The sequence below is a fragment of the Microtus ochrogaster genome, chromosome 8 (genome assembly GCF_000317375.1).
Source record: "Microtus ochrogaster isolate Prairie Vole_2 chromosome 8, MicOch1.0, whole genome shotgun sequence".
In the NCBI taxonomy this organism is placed as follows: domain Eukaryota; kingdom Metazoa; phylum Chordata; class Mammalia; order Rodentia; family Cricetidae; genus Microtus; species Microtus ochrogaster.
Genome location: NC_022015.1, coordinates 68,405,013 through 68,429,842, shown reverse-complemented (window position 1 = coordinate 68,429,842; position 24,830 = coordinate 68,405,013). Strand labels below are relative to the sequence as shown.

The following is a 24,830-nucleotide window of genomic DNA, read 5'->3' as shown; positions in this document are numbered from 1 at the left end:
CCCACAGTTAACTATGAGCTTAGAGCAAGCATTCTCTCCACTCATTTCTGTGTTACTTTTAGGCTGATTATGTGGTCCCTGTGGAGGATAACGATGAAAACTATATCCATCCCCGAGAAGGCAGCCCGCTGCCTACTGAGAAAGGTAAGCAAGTGTTCGAAGTTTGGAGAGCCTGGAAGCTTCTAGCAGTGAGCCCACACCAGGTTGTTCAGCAGTAAGCACTGAAGAGATCAGAACTGACAGGCGCTCCTCCTCCGTAAACCCCCCGCCTTTGGCTCCATTCAGAGCCCTTCTCTTCCTTCCATGGTCAAGGTTTTAGATTCTGGTTATGAAAGCCCTGGAGCTACTATCTTCGGCTGCCTTTTTCACGCAGAATGGCCCTCAAAAGCTAACCCTCACAGGATTGCAAGCCCCAGGGTGGACTTGGAAACAGTGCAACACGAACAAGTCTACGGCGGAAGGATAAAATGAGAGCCGTGTACTCCGCATCCTGGCTCTTTCGTTCCACACGTCTCAGGCCTATGGGACACTTTGTCTGTAAATCTTGCCAGGGATAAGAAATGCTGTCATAAACACGTGTCTCAGATCAGACATGGAAACGGCACCCTCCAGAAATAGTGATTTTGGGAAATACAGTTCCAGACAGGACACGGCGACTCTTTGGATGACACTTCCTGTCTAATAAACTGGACCAGAGAGGACTGTCCTCAAGAATACTGGGTTTTTGTTTGTTTGTTTTTGCTAGCAGCACTCTGCTGTACTACCAAAGCATAGGCAACTGCTTTAAGACCAAGCCACCCAGTGCACAAAACAATACCTACATGTCCCTCCTCCGCCCAAACCATCTCAAAAGCCAAGTGAATTTGTGTGCGGAAGGGGAGGCAAGTGATTAATTTGGCACCACCGTGTTTAGCTTTAATACTCTTTTGATTAAAACAAAACGGAGCCAAACTCTCTTTTGTCTCTCACCCTACCAGACGGGTGACATTCTGATCTGTGGTACTTCAGCACATTGTTTTATTTCATTCCTTTAATCGCTAATATATCCAACAGGGCTTCCCCTTTGGATGATTTCTGGGATTAATAAGGGTCACAGAATCTTTGCGGATCCTCTGATTTAACTGATCTTCTTTCCCCCTATGAGAACTTTCCTCAGTAAAGCATGGCTATAATTATTCCATGTGTGCATATTCGTGTGTTTCAGCTCCCATGGTGAATAGATCAACCAAGCCGAACAGCTCATCAAAGCCAATGTCACTTCCAGGGAACGTGACAGGTAAAGTATATACACAGTTGGTTTGGTTTTACAACCGCTCCAAAAGAGATATACAACTAAGAGCACACGTGACCAATCACCTGTATCCCCAAGTTCCCTGATAATGGGGAACCAAGTCTTTGTCCCGTCCATGCCCACAGGCTTTCTGCCACTTCCCTGACCTCTACCGACTAGATTCCAAAACCATCTACCTACGCATGATGGGCAAAAGTATCCCCATGTGGTGGCAACTATCTCTGAGTTGGGATCAACTTCTAGCCATATGAGAACCACCAGTTTATAGAACAACAACTCAGTCCATAGGGACTTGTCTCCCAGTGAACATTTGGAGAGAGTAAAATGGCTGGCTGGTCTGTAGCTTTTATCAAGAAAGGATAGATAGAATCCGTATTTCTGAGCTTTTTCTAAGTTGGTTTCATTAAAAATTCTGCACCTTGCCCCAGAAAAAAAAAAAACTTGAAATTTATAAATCTCCATAAATGTGCAAGCTGAATTTCACACTAGTGCAGCCTATATTATTGCGGAATGGCTGGGTGGAGTCTTTGGTGTGCATGCGTCAGAGTATGGGATGCTGCATAGTCTGATAACAGCAGAAAATAGCAGTCTCCAAGAACACCTGCAAGGAGACGGAGCTCTGGGGCTTACACGGCTGATGTGGGGGTAGGGTGGTGTTAACGGAACTAATGTTGGATATAAAACTGAAGTAGAGTTATGTAGGAAACACACAGGAGCAGGACACACTGAGGACCCGTAAGTGAATGTCTTAGCTGAGAAAGTAAGCAGCAATTGAAACCCAAGCTGCACCTTTAAAACAAACACTTCTAAATTTCTGCTCAGGGCAGATAGAGACGGAAGCTGATTTTCCCATTTTACTTTTATGCTTTGGGTACATCACCCATCACACTTCTCCCTTAGAGTTTCCTAACCAAGAACTGGACATGCTCAGAAAGCAAGGTGGGTGCCTGGTATACCACTGCTGGGGTCATCCCACTGCCAGGTCGTCCCATTGCCGGGGTCGGCCCACTGATGTGCGTCTTGGTCTGGCTGCACTCTGAGGGAGCAGAAGGGTCCAGCTGGTGAATAGAGGGGTCTGTCTCCATTCTCCCTCCCTCCACGGTCACAGAAATACTCTCCTTCTGAGAGAGGCACCCATGACTCTGACCTGCACAGCAAGCCTCCAAAGAACGATACAAACATCTGACCGGAGAGAAGTGCTGTCTGAGTCCACCGCTCACATGGTCTTGCCTCTTGCCCTCTCTGAGTCTGTTTCACTTGGTGTTCCTGAGGTGTAGGTAACACCTTTGCAATGTTTAGCACTCCGCCAATACCCAGAGACACTGGGTATTCATCACAGGACACTAATAAGGTTTCTGGTCACTTAGCCCTGAAATAATCACACAGATACTATATTAATTAAATCGCTGCTTGGCCCATTAGCTCTAGCTTCTTATTGTTTAACTCTTACATATTACTTTAACCCATTTCTATTAATCTGTGTATCTCCATGTGGCTGTGGCTTACTGACTAAAGTTCTGGCGTCTGTCTCTGGGAGGGGGCTACATGGCATCTCTCTTGGTCCACCCTTCTTTCTCCCAGCATTCAGTTTAGTTTTCCCTGCCTACCTAACTTCTGCCCTGCTAGAGGTTCAAAGCAGTTTCTTTATTCATTAATGGTATTCACAGCATACAGAGGGAAATCCCACATCACTTATGAGCTATGAATATTATATATAACATTCACCCATCTTAGTATAAAAATACTGATGTCTATGAATCGTGATGTTTATAGTGATACATTACGTAATCATTGCCCCAGCTCACTTTTAGATTCCACACCCACCCAGCCAAGATCCCTTATGTCCGTTTTTATATAGTCAGTGCTATTCCCACTCACGGCTCCAGGCAACCACTTGTCTTCATCCCTTGCTGTAAACCTGCTTTTGCTGACATTTCATAGAGACAGGATCACTCACTAGGCGGCCCTGAACATCTGGCTTCTGAACATCTGGCTCTTTTCCCACAGTTTAAAATTTTTAGCTATCAGAAACTTTTGCTCCTTTCCCACATTCTGGATGTGTTTGGCTGATTCTTTAAAATATCGTATTTATCCTGTTTTCTGACCATAAAAAGTAAATTTGATAAGATGAGAGTGTCCCCATTTCAAAGAGCACCCGAGACAGTGTTTTTTTAAGAGGTCTCCCAGCTAGTTTGATAACAGAAAAATAACTAGAATGCATTCTTCCTAAAGCAAGACTATGGTGAATTTTTTTTTTAAAAATGTATTTGTCAGGGGACAGGGCACGTTCCTATCTTGGTATACACGAGGAGGTCTGAGGACAACTTTGTAAATTCGGTTCTCTTCTTACACTATGTAGGTTTTGGGGATTGAACTTGGGTCCTCAGCCTTGGTGGCCAGAACTTGTATCTGTTGAGCCGGCTCACTGGCCTAAGAGCACACAGGCTTGCACCAGCACCACGCCCTGTTAGCTCAGAGCACAGCTGGAAGGCCCTCCTGCCTGGTGGCTAAAAGCTATGGAGAGGAAAGAGAAGGGGAGATGTTGGTGTGCCTGCTGGGGACATGGAGGATAGGACAGCTCAGCAGAGAAACCAGGCAGTGGGTCTAACAAGGTCGGTGTCGGGGTAGGCTCTGCTTCCTATTTTTTCAGACATGGTTGCCTCCTCTGCCCTGAGTCCTTCTATCTGATGTGAGTGGCTAGCCTATCTGCACAGTATCAACCTCAATGTTCAGTTTTAATAGCAGCTGGGTGGTCACAGTGGGACTTGCACACCATGGTCGGATGACATTTCTCTTTATTTTCACAGTACAGCTTGCTATATGTGAGGGGGCACAGTGGAGAAACTACCGACAGGACTGCTCTGTTATTAGGGGGAAGGTTTATACTGCGAGTAAGAGAGAGAAAATACCCAGAGACACCAGGAAGAGTCCAGAGCAGGGGCGGGGCGGGGAAACGGGGCAAGCGGGAGAGAATAGCGGAGACAGCAGAAGAGAGTAGAGCACAGCCTCCAGGAGAGTGAAGAACAAGAGAACGCTGTGGGATAATGCTCTTGCACACTGTAAAGATTTGTCACCCATACTGGCACGAATTCAAGGTCCGGGCTGCTGGGTCCCTTCTATGACTTCAGGAGATGCAATGAGTGGTAGGCTCTCACTTGGTAGTGACTGAGTAGGCATTCTCTGATGTATGTGAGGAGCAGACACGGTGCTGAAGTGTGCTGTGTATGAACCCGCAGGATCGGGCACACCAGGAGGGGTGGGCTGAGCCCACACGTCTCTAGACACCTTTGCTGAGCATACCTGTATAGTGTGCTCGGGGCAAGTGGTATTGTCTTGCCTCCCTCTCAAAGGCACTTCCGTGTGTTTTCACTGGGCTCTCAGAACCAGGGTCCCTGAACTTGCCCTTGAGTCTAAGGAATGGGTCTTCCAGAAGCATCAGAGTGGCATTCTGACCTACAGCCTGTGTGAGCTTATATGCTGGCATTTTTTTCTTTCTTCTTGTGTGTGTGATGTGTCTGTGTATGTGGTATGTGTATGAGTATGTGTATGTGTGTGTGTGTTTGTATGATGTGTATGTATGTGTGTGAGTGTGATGTGTATGTGTTTGTGAGTGTGTGTCAGTGTGTGTGTAGTATGTGTGATGTGTGATATTTGTGTATGTGTGATGTGTATGTGTGTGCATTTTCGGTGTGTGTGTGTGATTTATGTGTATGTGTGATGTGTGGTATATGTGTGATGTGTGTGATGTATGTATATGTGTAATGTGTGTGATGTGTGTACACGTGTGATATGTGATGTGTGGTGTGTTGTGATGTGTGTGTCTGATGTATGTGTGATGTGTGTGTGACATGTGGTATGTGTGATGTGTATGTGTGTGATGTATGTCTATGTGTGATGTGTGGTATGTGTGTGATGTGTGGTATGTGTGTGATGTATGTATATGTATGATGTGTGTATGTGTGTGCATTTTCGGTGTGTGTGTGATTTATGTGCATGTGTGATGTGTGTGATGTGTGTACACTGACATGTGATGTGTGGTATGTTGTGATGTGTGTGTCTGATGTATGTCTATGTGTGATGTGTGGTATGTATGTATGTGTGTGTGGTACATGTGCGTGTGGAGGCCCGAGACTGACATTGGTAATCATCCTCTCTCACTCTTTCACCTTGTTCACTGAGGCAGGGTCTCTCAGTCCAACTTAGAGTTCATCAGTTGGTTAATCTTGCTCCTAGATTTCTGAGTTTTCCATCTCTGGCATTACAAGCAAGGGGCCACACCCACTTGGCTTTTACATGAGCTCTGGGGATGTGACTCTTGTCTTCACATTTGTGTGGCAAGTGCTTCACTACTGAATTATCCCCGCCCTGTGCTGGGGTCTCAAATATCTCATCATCTATGCCCATTCCTTTGCTCTTCCCTCCCCATCCCCGGCTTCAGTGTCACTGGATACAGGCCCTTCACTTAAAGTGACACAAAGCGTGTGTGTCTCAGGAACGCTAGCCTCCCTAATCCGGCCATTCCTGAAGGCAGGCCCAGTGACCGATGCATGTATGTTTTGTGCAGGTCGAAACAGTGGGGTCTGGGACTCCAAATCATCCCTGCCTGCTGCGCCATCCCCACTTCCACGAGCTGGGTGAGTACTGACTGAGGATAGTGGTTGTACAAGATCTGTGTGTGCAGGATAGCGGGACCCTGCTGCCCTGAGCACTCCTGTTAGTTCTCCATACCTATGGACCAGAGGAACTGCCACTAAAATCGGAAGTGAGGAGTCTTGCCTCACACAGAGTCAGTTTTAGCTAAAATGTGAGTTCATTGGCTCACTGTGATTTGCAGGGTATCCCAGCTTTTAGCACCCGAAAGCTCCGAGATCTCCAACCAAGTTCAACCTTTACTTTCTGGTCCCTAATTTCATTTGCAAGTAGTTCATGGCTTAAAAAAGTGGGCCTGGCCTCAGAACATGAATTAGGCGCTCGTATGCCTGAACATGCATTAGTGTTTTCTGGGACAAAGCCTATGGGATTTAAGGTGGCTTTGGAAACTGCTGTGTGAATATTATGGCACCATTGATTTAATTACTTTTCTATTGCTGTGATAGGACATCAGGACCAAGGCAGCTTGCAGAAGAAAGTGTTTAATCTGGGCTTAGGCTCACATGGTTTGGGGCCATGATGACACAGTGAAGGAATGGCTGAGAACTTATGTCTCGATCCACAACCATGATCATGGCAGAGAGGAGAGAGAGACTGAAAATGGCACAAGGTTTTTGTAGTTGTTGTTGGAGTCTTTGGGGGGGATGTGTGTGTCAGTTTTGAGACACGATTTTTCTGTGTAACCCTGGCTGTCCTGAAACTTGCTCTGCAGATCAGGCTAGCTTCAAACTCTGAGATCCACTTGCCTCTGCCTCCCAAGTGCTGAAAGTAAAGGTATGTGCCACCACCACTGACTGGCAGCACACGTTTTTTGAGACCTCAAAGCCTGCCCCCAGTGATACGCCTTCTCTAACAAGGCCACATCTCCTAACCCTCTTAAACAGGTCCACATTCTGAGAATCAAGCAGTCAGATATATAAGCCTGTGCGGACATTCTTATTCAAATCACCATATACTCCATACAATTACATTGGCTCAGCAGGTCGTTAAAGAAGTTTGCTTAGGAGCTGGGAAGTTGGCTCAGTGGTTAAGAGCAGGCAACATTCTTTCAGAGGACTGAGTCTGATTCCCAGAATGAATGCCAGAGGCTTACAACTGCCTGTGACTCCAGCTCCAGGGAGTCAGACAAATCTGACCCACACGGCACCTATCCAAACACCACACACACACACACACACACACACACACACACACACACACACACACCTTATATACACATGCACTCACAGATACCACACTCACACACATGTACTCACTCACTTACACACGTCATACACACACACACAACACACACACATGCACAGAAATTTTAATAAAATAGATCTTTTTTAAAAGCACAGTTATTTATGTATAAAACAGACCTGCATGGTTACCATCTTGATTCCACCCCAGTGCACACCAAATAAGTCTTAGTTCGATGGGTTATTAACCAAATCTGCCCTCCTCTCTTGGCTTCACTTTGAGCAGATCCTTAGTCTTTCTGAACCCATTTTCTGATATCAAAAAATGTGACAATAATAGGAAAAAAATTGAGATAGGGTCTCCCTATGTATCCCTGGCTGGTCTGGAATGTGCTCAGTAGGTCCGGCTGGCTGCCTGCTTCTGCCTCCCACATGCTACCACACACAGCTTCTTGTGGGTTTTCAGTTTTGTCTGAGACAGGGTTACCCTACATAATACACACTTGGAGGGGTCATTTAGATGGTTGAAGTGATCTGTGAGGACTTTAACCTCGCTCCTGACTCAGCAGACACTGGATTATTAGTGATCTGTGAGGACTTTAACCTCGCTCCTGACTCAGCAGACACTGGATTATTAGTGATCTGTGAGGACTTTAACCTCGCTCCTGACTCAGCAGACACTGGATTATTAGTGATCTGTGAGGACTTTAACCTCGCTCCAGACTCAGCAGACACTGGATTATTAGTACTCTTCCCCTGTACTTCAACTCTCAGACAAAACATGAGGGGGTGTAGTGGGGAGGAAGAGAGAAGAGAGTGGGGGACTGAATCAAAGAAAGGGAAAAGAATTAAAATAAACTCCATCAAGGAGCATAAAGCCTGATGAAAGTAAGTCCAGGCTCTATTAAAGCTCTCAGCTACTGCTCCAGCACCTGCCACCATGCCGCCATGCTCCTTGTCATACTGATAACAGACTGAACCCCTGAAACTGTAAGCAAGGCCTCAATTAAATGCTTTCCTTTGTAAGAATTGCCTTGGCCTCATGGTTTCTCTTCACACCAATAGAGCGCTGGCTAAGACAGTTAACCCTTCTCCATCTGCTGGCAGGACCATCACAAATCCTCCAGCCTTCCGCCTGTCCTTTAAGAGCGGTCTCCTGCCCACTGTTTTCCCTGTCAGGGTTTAGGTCTAAGAAGGTGGTAGCTCTGCTTCATCTTCCCTGTGTTTAACAAGGCTGATCTTTCATTCCCCAGGAAGAAGACAGCTACACCCCTGAAGACAGTAAGTTGGTTCTGCACTTGAAAGTGTGCCCCATTTCCTGCAGTATCTATTGTGAGCCTCCTACTTAAAGCAAGCAGGGCATCCAGCTGTGCTTAACACAGCAGGCTTAGCACCTGGAGCTGCTGCAGACAACCTGAGGAACTTCTAAGGCTCAGGGAGCTGGGAAGGTGCTACCCCTGGCGAGCTGGTCCTTGCTGGATTCTGTTAGCCTTCCTGAATGTGTGCAGCAGATAACAAAAGATGTTATCCACACCTCTGTCACTGCAGGAAGCCTCTGTCCACTTCCTGCCTTGCGGACCCCAGAGCATCTAGCAGACCACTGTGTATCAGATCAATTGCCACAGGCAAAACTCAGCTTCTGGCCAGAATGGGGAGACCCTGGGCAAGTCCATGATGTCATGCAGCCCAGATGGACCCTAGCTTGCTCTAGAACGTGACAGTGACTGTCACTTAAGATACATAGAAGGTGGGACCATGTGACCAAAGTCAGATGCCCGATGCCCACAGCACAAGCATTGCTGCCCGGCAGCTGCTGGGGATCATAGTGTCCATCAACACTGTTGACAGATTATGATGTCCCCACAGTGAAATGTGCTGCCCCTCCATAAGACACACCCATCCAGTTTTCAGTGAATGGAAACCACTATAGCTATGTTGTAACGATTTACAGCAACTGCATCAGGTCTCTCCCAGCGTATTTAATATTGCTCTGACTTTGAGCTCCACATTCTGCTGTGTTGAAGGTCTTTGTCCTTTTCTCCTTATCGTAGACTCCACTTGCCTCTTCACAGAATGCATCAAAAGTTTGTGAAGGTAAGTACATTTATTCTGAAGGCTGCGTGCACTTTAAAAGTATTTTTTAATGAATAATCTGCATATCAAACCTTAATTCTGGATTTCTTTCATTGTTTATGAGCCAATTGTTAATATGAAGCCAATTCTGAATGATTAGTGCTTTACATTGTAGTAGTAAGTCACAAAGTTAGCTCGGAAGCCTGAGCTTAGCCAGCAAGGTCTATGGAGAAGGCTACAGCCTGCCTGCCACTTGTCTATCGCAGAAGGCACAGTCAGCTAGAAAGCAGCATAGTGGTACTATGTATGACCTTAGAGCCACCTACTATGTATATCCTTAGAGAACAGCTCAGACAAAGTAATGAATTTTTAAAACCCTCTTTATTTAAAAAAAGTTCTGCTGGAACGGTTTCGAAGTTCAAGTGCCCCTAGTCTTAGTACATCTCCAAACACTTCCCTGCCTTTACTTCACTATATCTCAACACAACATGCTTTTTAAAATAATGACCCCATTTAAAAAGTTTGCATTTGAAAAACATGACCGGGGACAGGAAAGAGAAAGTATGACTCGTTCATGACGTCAACACTTAGAGCGTAGAGACCCTGAAGTCCCGCCCCCGTCCGTCTGTCTCCACACGTGAAGGCACCCTGTGCTTATTCACAGTGCGTGTCCTTTCACCATGTCCTGAGTCAGCGTCTGCACCGAGCACGCTGGCGTCCCGGTCATGGGCCAGTGAGCACACACGCGTACAACATTATTAGGTCCCCCTGTCCTAAGTCAGCGTCTGCACCGAGCACGCTGGCGTCCGGGTCATGGGACAGTGAGCACACATGCATACAGCACCATTAGGTCCCCCCTGCCATTCTATTTCTGTCTTCTTTTCTCTCCCCAAGCTGTTTCTGTCTTCCACCTCCTCCTCCTCTCCTGTTCTGTGGTTCTCTGCCTCCCCTTTAACGTTTTTCTGTTCCTGGACATGACACGCATGCCTCCCGCCATCCTTCCAGGCTCTCCAGCCTGCTAAGCAGAGAGCACAGCAGAGCTTCTGAGCAAGCTTCAAGGCTTCTGGAGCCTCCAAAACCAAGATGGAGGGGCTGCTGGCTTGCCCCCTGCTGCTCGAGGCCTTTCATGGAGGAGTTAAGCAAGCTGCTCCTTCCTTTGGACTCCTTCCAAAAACAGAGGCAGGGGCCATTTAAATCCAAAGGGAGGGAGCAGCCATCTCTGCCCTGGGGAGGAGACTTCAGGACTGTAAAAGATGAGTCTGAAGGAAAGACAGACAAGGAAGCTTGAGACCATGCAAGGCTTTGCTGGGTGAGGCAAACTCGGTAGGAATCACTGCCCACGGCCTGCTTACAAGTTGGGGCGCAGGTTGAAAAGTTTCCTTTTTCAGCTGCTGTTTGGCCATTGTTGGAAGGACCAGGGAGTAGTCATTTAAAGAATCAGATGACGGACAGACATCTCTCATGACTGGGGGTCCTAGGGTAGGAAGACAGGAATCCAGAGAAACAATCTGCTTGAGTTCTGGTGTGTGAGTGGGTGCAGGAAGAAACGGCTGACGTGACTGATCTATGATGTGGTTAAGGCTTTTATTGTAGACAGGAGAGAAAACAGCCAGAGCCATCTGGAAGAGGCTAGAGCAGAGAGAGAGAGAGAGAGAGAGAGAGAGAGAGAGAGAGAGAGAGAGAGAGAGAGAGAGACTGGGAGCCAGGACTAGGAAAACAGGAGGGACTAGTGGAGATACTGAGATAAGAAGAGATAGAGAACAGAGTTTAGCTACAGAGAGTAGGTGAGCTCACAGTGAGAATAGCCAGGTTGTAAGGTGGATGAGCAGCTGGGGGAGGGAACCAGTTGACTCTGAAATGTGTCATAGGTCCTTGTGCTACTGAGGGAGCCCAAGGGCCAGCATGGACTTTGGTATCCCGATAGCCGCCACAGGTAACCATATGTCCTTTCTGCCTGAGGTAAGGGAAATGATCCTTTTCAGACAGGGACCAGTTTCCCAAGTTCCTGAGGAATGCTGGCTTTTATCTAACAGCCAGAAACCCTGTAGTCCAGCATGAGTTCATTTCTGGATATTAGGACAGCCCAAGAGACCTAACAGTTCTGGAAACCAAATTACTGTAATTATGGGAGCTGCCTGTCACAGCTCCACTAAAATGGAAGAGGCTTTTACAAGATGGCAAGGCCCTGGCTAACAGAGTCTAGAGACAACACAGCCTGGTCAATGCTTAAGGCCCTAGCTAACAGAGTCTAGAGACAACACAGCATGGCCAACGCTTAAGGCTGCTGGAACCTAATGGAGAGGCATTGCGCTCCCTTGGGAATTTCTGAGTTTTAAAGAACTGTGCACAAAGTTAGCATGACAGCTCAAAGTAACCCGCCACACATTTGAAATACCTTTAGAGTTCAAGGCTGGCTGATGGCAGGACCCGAGGGCTGACCACTTCCAGCACGCCAGTCAGTGCTTCGGTTCCTTTGAAATCTCTGCAGCTTCTGTCTTTTCTTTGTTGTTGCTGTTTTTAGTGAGCTATATATTTTTCTCTGCTCCTCTCCCTTCCTCCCCGTTCCCCTTTTGCCCTCTGCCACGATCCCCACGCTCCCAGTGTACTCAGAAGATCTGGAGATCTTGTCTTTTTCTACTTCCCATGTAGATTAGATGCTTTTGTCTTTTTTAAATGTCTCAGTAGGAAAGTTCTCTGTGGGCTTCAACAGAAATTTCTTAGACTCTGTGGTTAAGCCTATTTCCTACCCTCCCTCCTGAACATGTTGAGATCCAAGTGGAATCAACATTCATGGGTAACCTGGACTTTGATTCAGTTGATTTTTCAAAAGAAGTAGATCATTATAAATTCTGAGGTTTTACCTCTCCTCAGCAATAAGTCACTTATCCTACCTCTCACGGCCAAGAGACACACAATTGTGTGCTAACACCTGAAGGGATAAGAGAAAGGGAGATGCAGAGGGATGTTAAGCTGTTCATCTCCTGACACCCACCTGCTCAGATACTTACAGTCCAGTACCCAGGGCTTCTGTCTTCAGGTGCAGAAGGGGTGCAGAGGTACCGGCATGGTAACACTGCCAACAGGAAGTCACGGTCCTAAGAGTACACACACCAAGGAGTGGCAAGTACACAGACTGAGAACACCTTAGAAGACAGGGTATTCCAAAACATCTGGTCAAAGAGGGTCCTACACAGCTGATGTGGCTGGATTTGGGGATGGGGACAGATATTTCACTGTAATACTAATATGAGACCTCTTTTAATCTAGAAAAGCCTGTCCCTGCTGAACGCCACCGAGGGTCTAGTCACAGACAAGATGCTGTACAGTCACCAGTGTTTCCTCCCACGCAGAAGTAAGAATCCTTCCACTTACTCATTCTTTCTTTTAAGAATATTTTTTATTTTGATTTTGTTTTTATGTCTATCTGTGAGTATATGTTGCCTGTGTGTGAAAAGGGCATCAGATTCCCTGGAGCTGGAGTTACATGGTTATGAACTGTCCATTGCAGACACTGGAAGCTGAACTCAGGTTTTCTAAAACAACAGGACACACCCACTTCTCCTAACCCTTTATTCTATATATATTTTAAAGACAGGGTCTCACTCTGTAACCCTAGCTTGCCTGGCTATGTATGCATTGCCTTCCTTATATATGTAGCCAGGATGCCCTTTAACTCCTGCCTCAGCCTCCAGAGTGCAGGAATAATAGATCATGAGCTAGCTCTTTCCCTTTAAAAACAAGTTTCTTCTTGTTGCTATGGAAATTCATTGCATTACAAGGTCACACAGAACTTCTTAATTAAATCTGGAAAGGCGTTAGCAACTTAAGAAACTAAGAATTTCAGAGACCCATTCTTCAAGTTATTTGTCTCATCTAAAATATAACACTTCAGTTAAGGCTCCCCCTTTTTCAAAGTTAAGGGGGAAAAAAATCTTGCTTTTCCAAAGGTTTTGTTGCCCTCCCATCTTTAGATCTTGTTAACCTTTGGTGTATATTCTTCAGATTTTGCATTGTGCTCTGATGATGCCCCTTTGTATGCCGTGAATATGTTTTATTACCATTGGTTGATAAAGCTGGTTTGGCCAATAGTCAGGCAGAATATACCCAGGCAAGCAAGCAATTCAAGCAGAGATAGAAGGGGAAAGAAGGTGGAGTCAGGTAGGTGCCAGAAGCCACTGAGGAAGCAAACTGTGTGGTACAAAGCCCCAAATAGAGATTGATAGAAATGGGTTAATTTAAATTGTAAGATCTAATTAATAATAAGCCGGAGCTAATAGGTCACGCAGTTTATTAATAATTAATATTAAGCCTCAGAGTGATTATTCGGGAACTGGCGGGCAGAAGAGAAACCTCCTCTCACATTCCTCTGCCTTTTACTTACCCTGCATGTCTTCTTTTCAGACCTGTCCATCAAAAGCCTGTTCCTCTGCCAAGTAAGTGCAATGAAATCATGACGGCCAACCCCAGGTGGAGGTCAGGGGCGGGCGTGGGAGCCAATGGTCCTGTCACCTCCACCATGCAGCCCCCGTGTCTTCTCTCATTCATCTCCCTAGCTGTAAAATGGGGCCAAAGATACTGATTTTGTAGAGTTATTTTGAAAGGTAAATATTTCTAATATTTAGTATTGGTTGAACATTTACTTATCAGCCATCATCACTTAAAAAATTATAATACATCTATTTTCAAAATCAAATTAAGTAAAACAAAACATGGGAAATATCTAGAACAGTGCTTGGCACCAAGAACATTCTCAGTAAATGATAGGTATTTCATTTAAATCTGAAATATGCTTTAGTGGACCTCACAAATATCTGTAAAATGTACCCTACAATGAGAATGATAATTATCTGGGTAATTTTTCCAAGGTAAACTTCACCTTATAGAGCAGTCAGACGATCAGATCTGGAGAGATGGGTGAGAGGTTGGGTTCAGTTCCCAGCACCCACAAAGCCTGTATCTCTTGTTCCAGGGACCAACGTCCTCTCCCAGCCCCTCCCCTCACATTCATATACACACATGCACAGTGAAAAATTCAGTCTTTAATATACACACTTATGAGTCAGGTAAGTCAGGCTCTCAGAATGAAACTACCCCACCTTTAATTTTCTTTCAACTCAATACAGGGGGTGAAACAAAAAAGGAAAATGCTATGTGAAATTTGGAACATATTTCAAATTAATCCAGATTGACCACTCAAACAGAATAATTGTCATTTACAAATAAACATTTGCATTTTTGCTACACAAGTTTTTTTTTTTTTTAGTTCTTAGTTACACTTTTGGTTTATTTTAAATAAATGCCTAGATCCATATCTGGCACACAAGAATGAGAGGAAGGAAGGAAGGAAGGAAGGAAGGAAGGGAGGGAAGGGAGAGGAAGGGGGAGGAAAGACGGAAGGAACGAAGGAACGAAGGAAGAGAGGGGAGGAAGAAAGCAACAGAGTGTTTTCTCTATTTCATGTGTTTTATAGTCAGACTTACTTCTGAGAGAGGGTCCTACTGTGTAGCCCAGGCTGGCCTTAAACTTGTGATTCTCCTGCCTCAGTTTCATAGTAGCTGGCATTACAGCCTGCATTACCAGGTCCAACCCGACAGAACTTATAAATGTCTAGAGCCAACAGTCAGTTGCTATACTTTCCTTCTTGAAAGACAAGAAGAAAACCTGGATTTTTCAAAGATTGGTATTTGCCAAAAAGTAAAGACCTCTTAAACATCTGGAATGATCTTGGGGATTTCGAGGGGTCCTAAGGCCGCCTCTGAGCAGCATTGTCTAAGGATTTTTCAGCTCTGTGTATGGTCCACAGTGCTAGCTCAGCAATGAGGCATGGGCACTCTAACTAACTGTGTGGGAGATAGGAAAGACTCATGAAATTCTCAAATCTCTTTTAGGGTTTCCAGAAGTGGGAAGCCCAGCTGCAGATGGACCATTACCTAGCTTTTCATCTAATCCCACTTTTGCAGACCAGGTATGCCATGATCATGATGTCATCGAACTGTTCCAAGTTAACCTTGATAAAGGGCTTCTCTTCTGAGAAGATGAGTGGAGTAAGGCTCAGGATGGAGTCTGGCTTTCAACCGAGTTGCTCTGATGGCTATAGAATATTCTGTTTTTTTTCAGAGGTGAAGAAAAACCTTGTTCCATTTTTTCTCATGTCTATTCTGGGTACCCTGAAAAACAATTCGTGCCTCTTTAAACTAGTGAGAGAATGTGTTGTTTTTGTTGTTATTCCTCTCACATAATTTTAATTTAAGCTTTATAATTTCCTCAGAATAGACCTGTGGAGTCTTATGATGTTAATGCCTATATCAAGCAGAACAATATGGAAAAAAAACATAGAAAGGGCCCTGTGTGTCCGTGAATAAGTCTCTCTGAGCTTATGCAAAATGTGAAGGTGATAAGCGAATAAATATCCTTATTCATCATAATCAAGCAAGATAATATAACTGAAACTCCGGCCATTGGGCGCTGGGGAAAGAGTTAGGTTGGTAAAGAGCTTGCTGTGCAAGTGTGAGGATTTGAAATCCATCCCCAGAACCAACAAACAGAACAAAAGAAGACGAAATGAAAAAGGGATGTGATGCTGTGTGCTTGTGACAGAAACAGTAGAGCCCTGGGGTGGGCTGGCCAGCTAGCCCAGCTTCATCTCTGTGTCCAGTGAGAGATGCTAACTCCAAAACAAAGTGGACGGCTCCTGGGGGAGCAACACCAAATGGTGATGTCTGGCTCACGTGCACCCCTGCTTGCATGTGTGTGTGTGTGTGTGTGTGTGTGTGTGTGTGCATGCAAGCCATATGAGCATATGAACACACACACCGAAATTATGAAGCCCTCTATAAAGCATCAAGAATAAGAAAACCATGAGAAAAGTGTATGTAATTCATTCAGGAGGAAAAGTGGTCCAAGGGCCTAGTGAGTCCATGTAAACCTTGCAGTTGACCAAAGGAAACACAAAACTCATTTTAACAAAACGAGTTGCAGATTATTGTTCCTGATTTGGTTTTTGCAAAACCAGTCATTTAAGCGCCTCACCTAAATTACCTTGAGGACCAACTCATGTTCCACAATGCCTGTCTCACAGGAGGCTGAACTTCACGGTAAGCCCTGGTATGCTGGCGCCTGTGACCGCAAGTCTGCTGAAGAGGCCCTGCACAGATCCAACAAGGTTTGTGCATCTAGAGATCCTACACTGTGGAACTCATCATAAATCTAACTAAGTCATTGCAGGGGTGTAGGCCCAGGTCTAGTCCCTGCACTTTCTCCTCTCTCGGGATCACCCACCTTATTCTTCCATCTTCTGCCTTTTTACCTTTAATCTCAAGGCTCTGTGGGGTCCACTGCCCCTCAAACAATGGAGAGAAGTGGGAGGCAGGGGAGGTTTGGGGGAAGACCTGGAGGAGCCTGCTGCAGGAGCCCCACCTTGGAGTGAGGGTGACAGGCTATTTTGAACCAACTCATGGGACCCAAGTGTTTATTTTTGAGAACTCAACATTGGGTACAGATGCGACAATGCAAGATTAAAGTTCCCTTGTCACTTCCTCTGCTCTCCCGGTTTTTAAAGCCCGAATCCCTGTCAAAATGTCATCAGTGAGCTGGCGAGGGTTCCTTTGCTCTGCCTAGAGGGAAATTGTGGGTAGCCCAGGCTTTCTAAGGCCGTGTCCAACAAGCTGAGGCGTTCCTCAGTTTTTGCTTCTTTCCTGTCCAGCCTACACTACTTATGGGGAAAAAATGACCACATTTTTGCCAAGGGGGGGGCACAATGCTGTCCACCAGAGAGTGTGATACTGGAGAGACAGGGTAGGGGAGAGGTGTGTTTTGAACCAGTTACAACCTGTTTGTATGGGCCAATCACAGCTTTGCCTTGATAGCAATCACAGCACTGAGGCTTATATTTTGAACCAATCCCTATACCTCCTTGGCTAGTCCACTAGGGGAAGGGCTGATCCTGGGCCATGGCGGAACTGGTTGCAGGGCCATCTAGAGTCGAGTGAGTCTTGCCATCACTACGGCTGTTTCAGGGAGCCCCGACTCCACACCCTCCGGACCCAGGACAGTCAGCTGTGATCTTCTGAGTCCTGTCAAAACCTCCTGCCTCCCTTCAGTGGTCGTCACCGTCTGACTGACTGTAGCACTCCATTTTAAATGTCATGGTGGTCCCCATGGCTTCCTTTGGGTCACACATTAAGTCTCTATTGGAGTTCACTTGGTCCCCAGAAATCTTGTAAATTTTCTTCCTTTGTTTCTAAGATAGATATGTGTTTTTTCTTTTTCTCCAAATTCTTTCCTAAAGCTGATCACCGTTTATCGCATTTCTTCTATCTGTCTTTTTGGGCAGGTTTTACTCATACCTTTTTATAATTTATTATTCTAAACTATTCTAATAAAATACTTAATACAAATTGGAATATTCTGTTACAGTTTTCAACTTTAACATAAGTCTGTTGAGGTGAGCGTTTTCTTCAGCTAAAAACTTGAATTCTCAGCTTCTACTTGCTTCTTACAGTTCTTTCACACAGAGTATGTTAGACTTTTACTCAAGGGAACTGGCAAACTTGGGCCCTCACTCAAAATACCCTAGTTTTGATCTCATTTTTCCTTTTACATATTCCTAAACCCCAACAAGCATAATCTCTCAGGGAACACATTAAACGCTGGCATTGACTTCACTCAAGTTTGTCTGCATACAGCATTTTATGAACAGTATTCTTGAGAAATAATAAAACAAATTCTAATCAGTAATAAGAACATGGAACTAAATTATCAATATTTGAAAACAATAAATATCCTTCACAGACTGGTCTCTAGCTTACAGAAATATAACTAATATTATCACTGTGCTTTACTCTCTTTAAACAGGACGGATCATTTCTTATTCGGAAGAGCTCTGGCCATGATTCTAAGCAACCATATACACTAGTCGCATTCTTTAATAAACGAGTATATAATATTCCTGTACGGTTTATTGAAGCAACCAAACAATATGCTTTGGGAAAGAAGAAAAATGGTGAAGAGGTTAGTAATTATTCTTTCTGTATTTATTTATTTACTTACATTTATTTTGAGACAGAGTTGTAATATGTAGTCTGGGTGGACTTAAAACTTCCTGCCAAGGCTGGGCTTGAATTCATAAACCTCCTAAGTATGGGATCCTGAGGAAGGTACCACCATGACTGGCTGGTAATTTCTTTTTAACTGAGCTCTACATCTGTTTTGAACACAGTGGCACCAGGCTCTGTTAGATGCAGAGGCAAAGGAAAAGGATACAAAAGTGGTGGGGAGCATGGTGACAGTGTGGCACTGGAGAGGCATCTAGAACTATATCCCGGTCTGCAGGCAAAGAGAGCAACACTGAATCTAGTGTGGGCTTTTGAATCCCTAAAGCCAGTGACACAGCTCCTCCAACAAGTTCCCACCTCCTAATCCTTCTCAAATAGTGCCATTCCCTTATAACTAAGTATTCAAATGTGTGGACCGGTGGGTGTCAGTCTTATTCAAGCGACCACACCTAAGGAAGAAAAGGTGGAAGGACAGTTTAAGCAGAGAAAATAGCACAAGCAAGGCTCTAGTGAAGAGACATTTAAGAGTGAGTGTGGTGGCACCTACCAGTCATGCCAACACTTGGAAGGTTGAGGCTAGAAGATTATGAGTTCAAGTCCAGCTTGGGCTATAAAGTGAGCTCTACCTCAATTTTTAAAATAGAAGAAGAGAGGCAGGAAAAAAGAAGGAAGAAAGAAAACAAACATTCTTTGAAGATACTTTCAGAGAGAGCCACACCCTTTACAAACTCAGCATTGTTTTATTTTATTTTTTAAAAGCAGTCTTTTTTATTTTACATACTAATCTCAGTTCTCTCTTTCTCCTCCCCTCTGTCTTCCCCCACTTTCCCCCTCCACCCTCCACCCATTCCTCAGAGAGGATAAGGCCTCCCATGGGGAGTCATCAAAGTCTGTCTCATCACTTGAGGCAGGACCAAGGCCCTCCCCAGTGTATCTACTCAGAGCAAGGTATCCCTCCATAGGGAATGGGTTCCAAATAAGCTAGTTTATGCACTAGGGATAAATACTGATTCCACTAACAGTGATCCACGAACTGTCCTGTTTGTTTTAAATCATAATCACTTATGCTTCTGTCTTCTCCAATGATGAAGCCGTGACTATGTCTTATTTACTTTTACAGAACTGGATTAAACTGGCTTATTTTAATGGACACTAAATGAATAAATTCAATTGTTGGTTGAATGGTTATAGGCAAAATAATGGCATTTGCAAAACAAATCAAATAGCCTTTACATATTTTTTATTTTGTTCTCTAAAAAATGCGGTTAAGACACACATATCAGAACACTATCATAGGCCCATCTCAATCATGTTTAGGTGTGCAGCTTGACATACAGCTCCCTGTGACAACCCCACTAACAGTACACAGCATTCAACTTCACATCCCACCAACACCTGTAACTTGCTATTTTCTGGGTTGTTTGTTATAAGAGCCACCTTAATGGATGTTTCATGGTACCTCATTCACATTCCTCTGGTGGCTAGCGTTGCTCAGCATCTTTTCACATGTTTGTTGGCCACTTATATATCATCCATGCAGAACTGTTTATTCGGGTTCTTTGTACACTTTCTAATCAAATATTCCAGTCTTTGCTGTTTTTTGAGTTTGGGGATTTTGATTTTGTTTTGGTTTTGATTTTTTGAGACAGGGTTTCTCTATGTATCCCTGACTGTCCTGGAATCCACTTTGTTGACCAGGCTGGCCATGAACGTAAAGATCCTCTTGACTCTGCCTCCCAAATGCTGGGATTAAAAATGTGTGCCACCACTGCCCAGCTCTGAGTCTGGGAATGTATGAAAGCATTCGCCTCCTTACTTGGGTTCCCTTTTAACTGTTAGTTGTTCTCTGATATAGTCTCATGGATGCATCTTAGTTTTGGGACCTGTGTTCTTCATGTCACATCCAGGAAATTCATTACCAAATCCAATTCAACGTTTTCCTTATGTGTTTTATTTTAGCTTTTGTTTGTCTTGTTTTGTTTTTATAGTTTGTGTTTTTAAACGAAGTCTCAAATAATTAGAAAACACAGACTCTTGAATCTGAGAACAGACTTGCATTGTCATTTAACAAAGTTAAATAACTGTTCTATTTCATTTCCTAGCGCTTTAGTTTCCGATTGCACCCGACTTCACAGCACCCTGTGCCAAACAGACAGACTGAATGTATTGTGGCATTTGTCACTAGAGTTTCTTTCACTGGCAATGAAAGGGGGTTGGATGGTTGAAGGAGTCAAGATAACATTATTTACAGGTCTCTGCCTGTGGGAACTCTATCTTAAAAGCCTCTTTGGAAATGTTCTTTCATCATAATGAGTGTTAGAGATGGTGGCCATGCTGGCAGGAGAGTGCAGGAGTGGTCTCATTTCTGTAAGTGTAGCACACTTACAGAATGCCTGGAAATGGGGAGCTGGGAGCTGTCCTGATCACTGGTCCTGAAATTTGAACTCTCAGAGAAGCTGAGAGTTTTAGAAAAATAAGTCACACTAGCTAACAAGAATTCTTCAGACCCTCTTGTCCTTACAGGTCAGAACTTTTGCTCCTGTCTCAGAATAACCATCCCCTTGACTAAAATGTGTAGTAGTGTGATAATGGTGTCTGGCAATGCTAAAAATCAACTAAAAAAAACTCCTTTAAATTATTTGTAAGAAAAAAATTATGTTTTCAGTACACTGAACACAAAATGGTAAAATGAAAATTTGTGCTCTTTAATATCAACTATGCACATATTTTTAAAGATTGTTTCTCAGTTTTTTTACTTCTCTCATATATTACACCTCAACCATAGTTTTCCCTTTTTCCACTCCTCCCAGGCCCTTCCCCATTTCTCTACTTCTATTTGTGTACAATATATTATAGAGAGTCAATAAATAGCTAGTTAATTTATTGTTTAGCTTTTCATGCAGTTGTTTTGGCTTATGCAGTACAGTAATCTCATAACTTTAATGTCTACTCTATTGTTGATGAGATGTTGAGTTACTGTACCAATTATTTTCTGTACATATGTAGACATCTCAAATACACTGAATTAATATGAACATAAATAAAGAGAACTGAGGGAAAGCAACAACTAAATGATTGCCAATTCATCTTTTATTTAACCACAAATGTGCTTCAACTCCACTTTATATCTCAATTCCAACTCAACTCAAATCCTCTTCTGTCTTCTGTGTTTATTTTCTTTTTTCTTTCTTTTTTTTTTTTTTTTTTTTTTTTTTTTCAAGTTTTCAAGACACAGTTTCTCTGTGTAGCCCAGGCTGTCCTGGAACTCACTTTGTAGGCCAGGCTGGCCTTGAACTCAAAGCAATTCTCATGCTTCTGCCTCCCAAGTGCTGGGATTAAAGGCATGTGCCACAATGGCCTGGCTTTTTTTTTTAATTATTTATTATTTTATCTGCCTTGTTGTTTTGCCATTGGTGTCAGGTCCCCTGAAGCTGGAGTTACAGACAGTTGTGAGATGCCATGAGAATGCTAGGAATTGAACCTAGATCCTCTGGAAGAGCAGCCAGTGCTCCTAACTGCCAAGCCACTCTCCAGCCCGCTCTGGGTTTCTTAAGTTCAGAACACATTTTTTTAAAACTTAGAATCCAGCGTCAAAGAACTTGTTTGTTCATCTTCTAGCCCTTTCCTTTTCAAAGCTCTGACTGTATTCGGCTTGACAACATTCTGTGTCCCCCCCCCCTTCCTGCCCCAAATGAATGTATCATGGCATTTTTTCACAGAGGAATCCCACTGGCAATTACAAAACTGTCAGTGACTACAGAGAAGGAGGGCACGGAAGTGAGAGCATTTGAACGTCTTTATCGCTTGCCTCTCCTCCACAGTCTGACATTTAGATGCCCAGATATCTAAACACAACTGTATTTCATTTGGAAAGTTGTCCAGTATTATGAATTTATTTTTATTCAATATGTAGATCTTGGAAGTCATCCAAACAATCAATAAAACTTTTAAATTGCTTTGTACCCAATGGCTATCTGTACTAAAGAGTTTAGGGAACACAATAAAGTCAAGGGACACTAATTATTTAAACCGTGGCACTGTTGCAGACCAATTACTTTTAAAATGCTAGGTGCGCTTACTTGATGACTATGAACTTTGGTGTACTTAACACATTTTATTTTATGATCTGTGTTATATTTCTTTATTCTTTCATTTAAAACTTTGATTGTTTTTCAAAACAAACTTTTTGACATCCTTAAATCAAGACTTATTATAATATAGACTTATTATAATAAGACTTATTATATATTATTATAATATAGCAAGATTAATGTGTATGTTGAGAGTATAGCATGAAATTTCATTATTGATTTGTCATCAAGTTAGCTCTACATCACAAGCAGCCAAGTATAGATAGAAACAAGAGGGGTCATAAAGCTTCCCTTTCTTGTTCAGAAAAGAAAACAAAAATGTCAATGTATCTAAGACATCAGTTTTCCTGGTACTAAATCCTAAGAGCAACTTACTATATCGATTGTCTTTCAGTTGGCTTCCATCACTGTATTAAAAGTACCTGTCATAACTAACTTATAAAGATTAAAAAGTTTGTATTGGCTCAGTTTCAAAGGTATTAGTCCATAGTAGATTGGCCTTGCTGTTTTGGACCCCAAGGTGAGTCAGTACATCATGCCAGAGTGAAATCATTCACAGGAAGGGAGGAAGCACCATGTCCCATGATGCTCTCGAGAGCACATCCAAAATGAAGCAAAGGTTTCCAATGAGGCCTGCTTCTTAAAGGCCCCACTAATTTAACAATGCTGGCCCTGTGGGAACCTTACCCTTAGCACAGTAGTTCTCAACCAGTGGATCGCAACCCTTTTGGGGGTGAATGACCCTTTCACAGGGGTTGCATACCAGATACCCTGTATATCAGATTTTGATATTACAATTCACAGCATTTGAAAATTACAGTTATAAAGTATCAATAAAAATAATTTTATGGTTGGGGGTCAGTACAACATGAGGAACTGTATTAAAGGGTCGCAGCATTAGGAAGGTCAGGAAGCACTGCCCTGGGTCGTGGATTTTTGTCAAGACTTGTGCAACATTACAGATAGTTTGTGTTTTGTGAGGGATGTAGAGGAGTCTATCGCATGGCAGTTCCAAGTTTGACAATAAGAAGTTGTTTTTAATTAATTTCAGGACAGAATTTCTTCATGATTGTTCTGGAATCCTCTCTGTACACCAGGCTAGCCTGAACTCAGGGATCATCCTGTCTCTGCCTCCAGAGTGCTAGGATCAAAGGCACATGACCACACCCAACTCTGAAGCAAATATTTTAAATCATTGAGCAAAACATTTTAAAAACATTGCATCCTAATCGGTGAGGTAACTTGTCTAAGTAGGTATTCTAACTGAAGCTGTCCATGTGGCATTGGTCTTACTAAACACAGGAATGTCCAGAGCCTACCATTCTGCAGGGTCCAGCCTTTGTTAAACTAGATGGACACTTATGGGCAGGATATCAGTTGAGACCCAGTCACTGTGAACAGCTTGGGAACGCGAGATGAGAGGCACAGAGCATGGACATAGCATAAACAGACGCTGGTTCACCCATGGTTTCCTTCCCTGCTAATTATCCCATGTTCTTCTTCCCCAGTACTTTGGAAGTGTGGTGGACATCATCAAGAACCATCAGCACAACCCCCTGGTTCTGATTGACAGTCAGAATAACACAAAGGATTCCACAAGACTGAAATATCCCGTGAAGGTTTCCTAAAGACGCAGACATCAATACTGCTGTTCCAGACATTGCTCCATTTCTTCTTTTGAGAAAACTTCATCTTCTGGATATGAAAAGCCAGCAATAAGAGAGATGAACGAAGCCACCGAGGCAGTAAATTCCACTCCTTCATAAGATGCTCACATGAGCTTTTCTAGTGCCTGACCCGATGAAGTAATAGTTGGGGAGGTTCAGTTATTATGCTACTAATATTCTCCAAATAAATGTATTTAAAAGTGACAGGTGTAATGAATTTTCAGTCATGTAAGAAAACAACAGTGTATTTTTAAACTAAGAAAATTATAGTCTTGGATACAAAGCTTCTGGGAACTTAGGCCCTTACAGCAACCACTGTACCTGAATGTCGTCAGACTGTTCATTGCTGATGCTTGACAAATATCTTGTTAAACTTTTTTAGACAGGGTCTCACTATGTAGCTCTGGCTATCCTGGAACTCTCTGTAGACCAGGCTGGCTTGAACTCACAGATTAGAGTGTGTGCTACCCGCCCAGCTTTAGTTAAATTGACAATGTGTAAAGTGTTAAAGGTAATGAGTGGCAGACAAAGGGGTAGGGGTGGAACAGATCTTTCTATGTGTGCCTTCCAACCACAGCAGAGGTATACAGGAACAAACTTTCTCACTCTTCTGCTAGACTGTGTTATTAGCTGTGATTTTAAAAAAATCATCCTTCCCTCTTTGATCTGAGCATCTGTTAGACACAGCCTAAACTTCATATGAGTTTGAAAATGAGATGATCTTGTATCCTGCCACAATACTAAAGGTGCTTATCAGCTGTAGGAGTTCTTTGGTAGAGTTTTTGGGGTCACTTATGTATACTATCATATCATCTGCAAATAAC

The 24,830-nt window shown here is 43.6% G+C and overlaps 1 protein-coding gene across 1 annotated transcript in view; it reads left to right on the top strand.

Moving 5' to 3' along the window:
- Blnk (B cell linker) overlaps window positions 1-24,168 on the top strand; it is a 64,183-nt gene extending 40,015 nt beyond the window's left edge. Inside the window, exons 7-17 of the mRNA XM_005352266.2 lie at window positions 63-144; window positions 1,205-1,276; window positions 5,856-5,925; window positions 8,376-8,403; window positions 9,174-9,216; window positions 12,463-12,547; window positions 13,597-13,628; window positions 15,084-15,160; window positions 16,274-16,357; window positions 18,049-18,204; window positions 23,848-24,168. Of these exons, the coding sequence (XP_005352323.1) occupies window positions 63-144; window positions 1,205-1,276; window positions 5,856-5,925; window positions 8,376-8,403; window positions 9,174-9,216; window positions 12,463-12,547; window positions 13,597-13,628; window positions 15,084-15,160; window positions 16,274-16,357; window positions 18,049-18,204; window positions 23,848-23,967 (849 nt within the window). The 3' untranslated portion in view covers window positions 23,968-24,168. The remainder of the gene's footprint in view (window positions 1-62; window positions 145-1,204; window positions 1,277-5,855; window positions 5,926-8,375; window positions 8,404-9,173; window positions 9,217-12,462; window positions 12,548-13,596; window positions 13,629-15,083; window positions 15,161-16,273; window positions 16,358-18,048; window positions 18,205-23,847) is intronic.
- The last annotated feature ends 662 nt before the right edge of the window (window positions 24,169-24,830 follow it).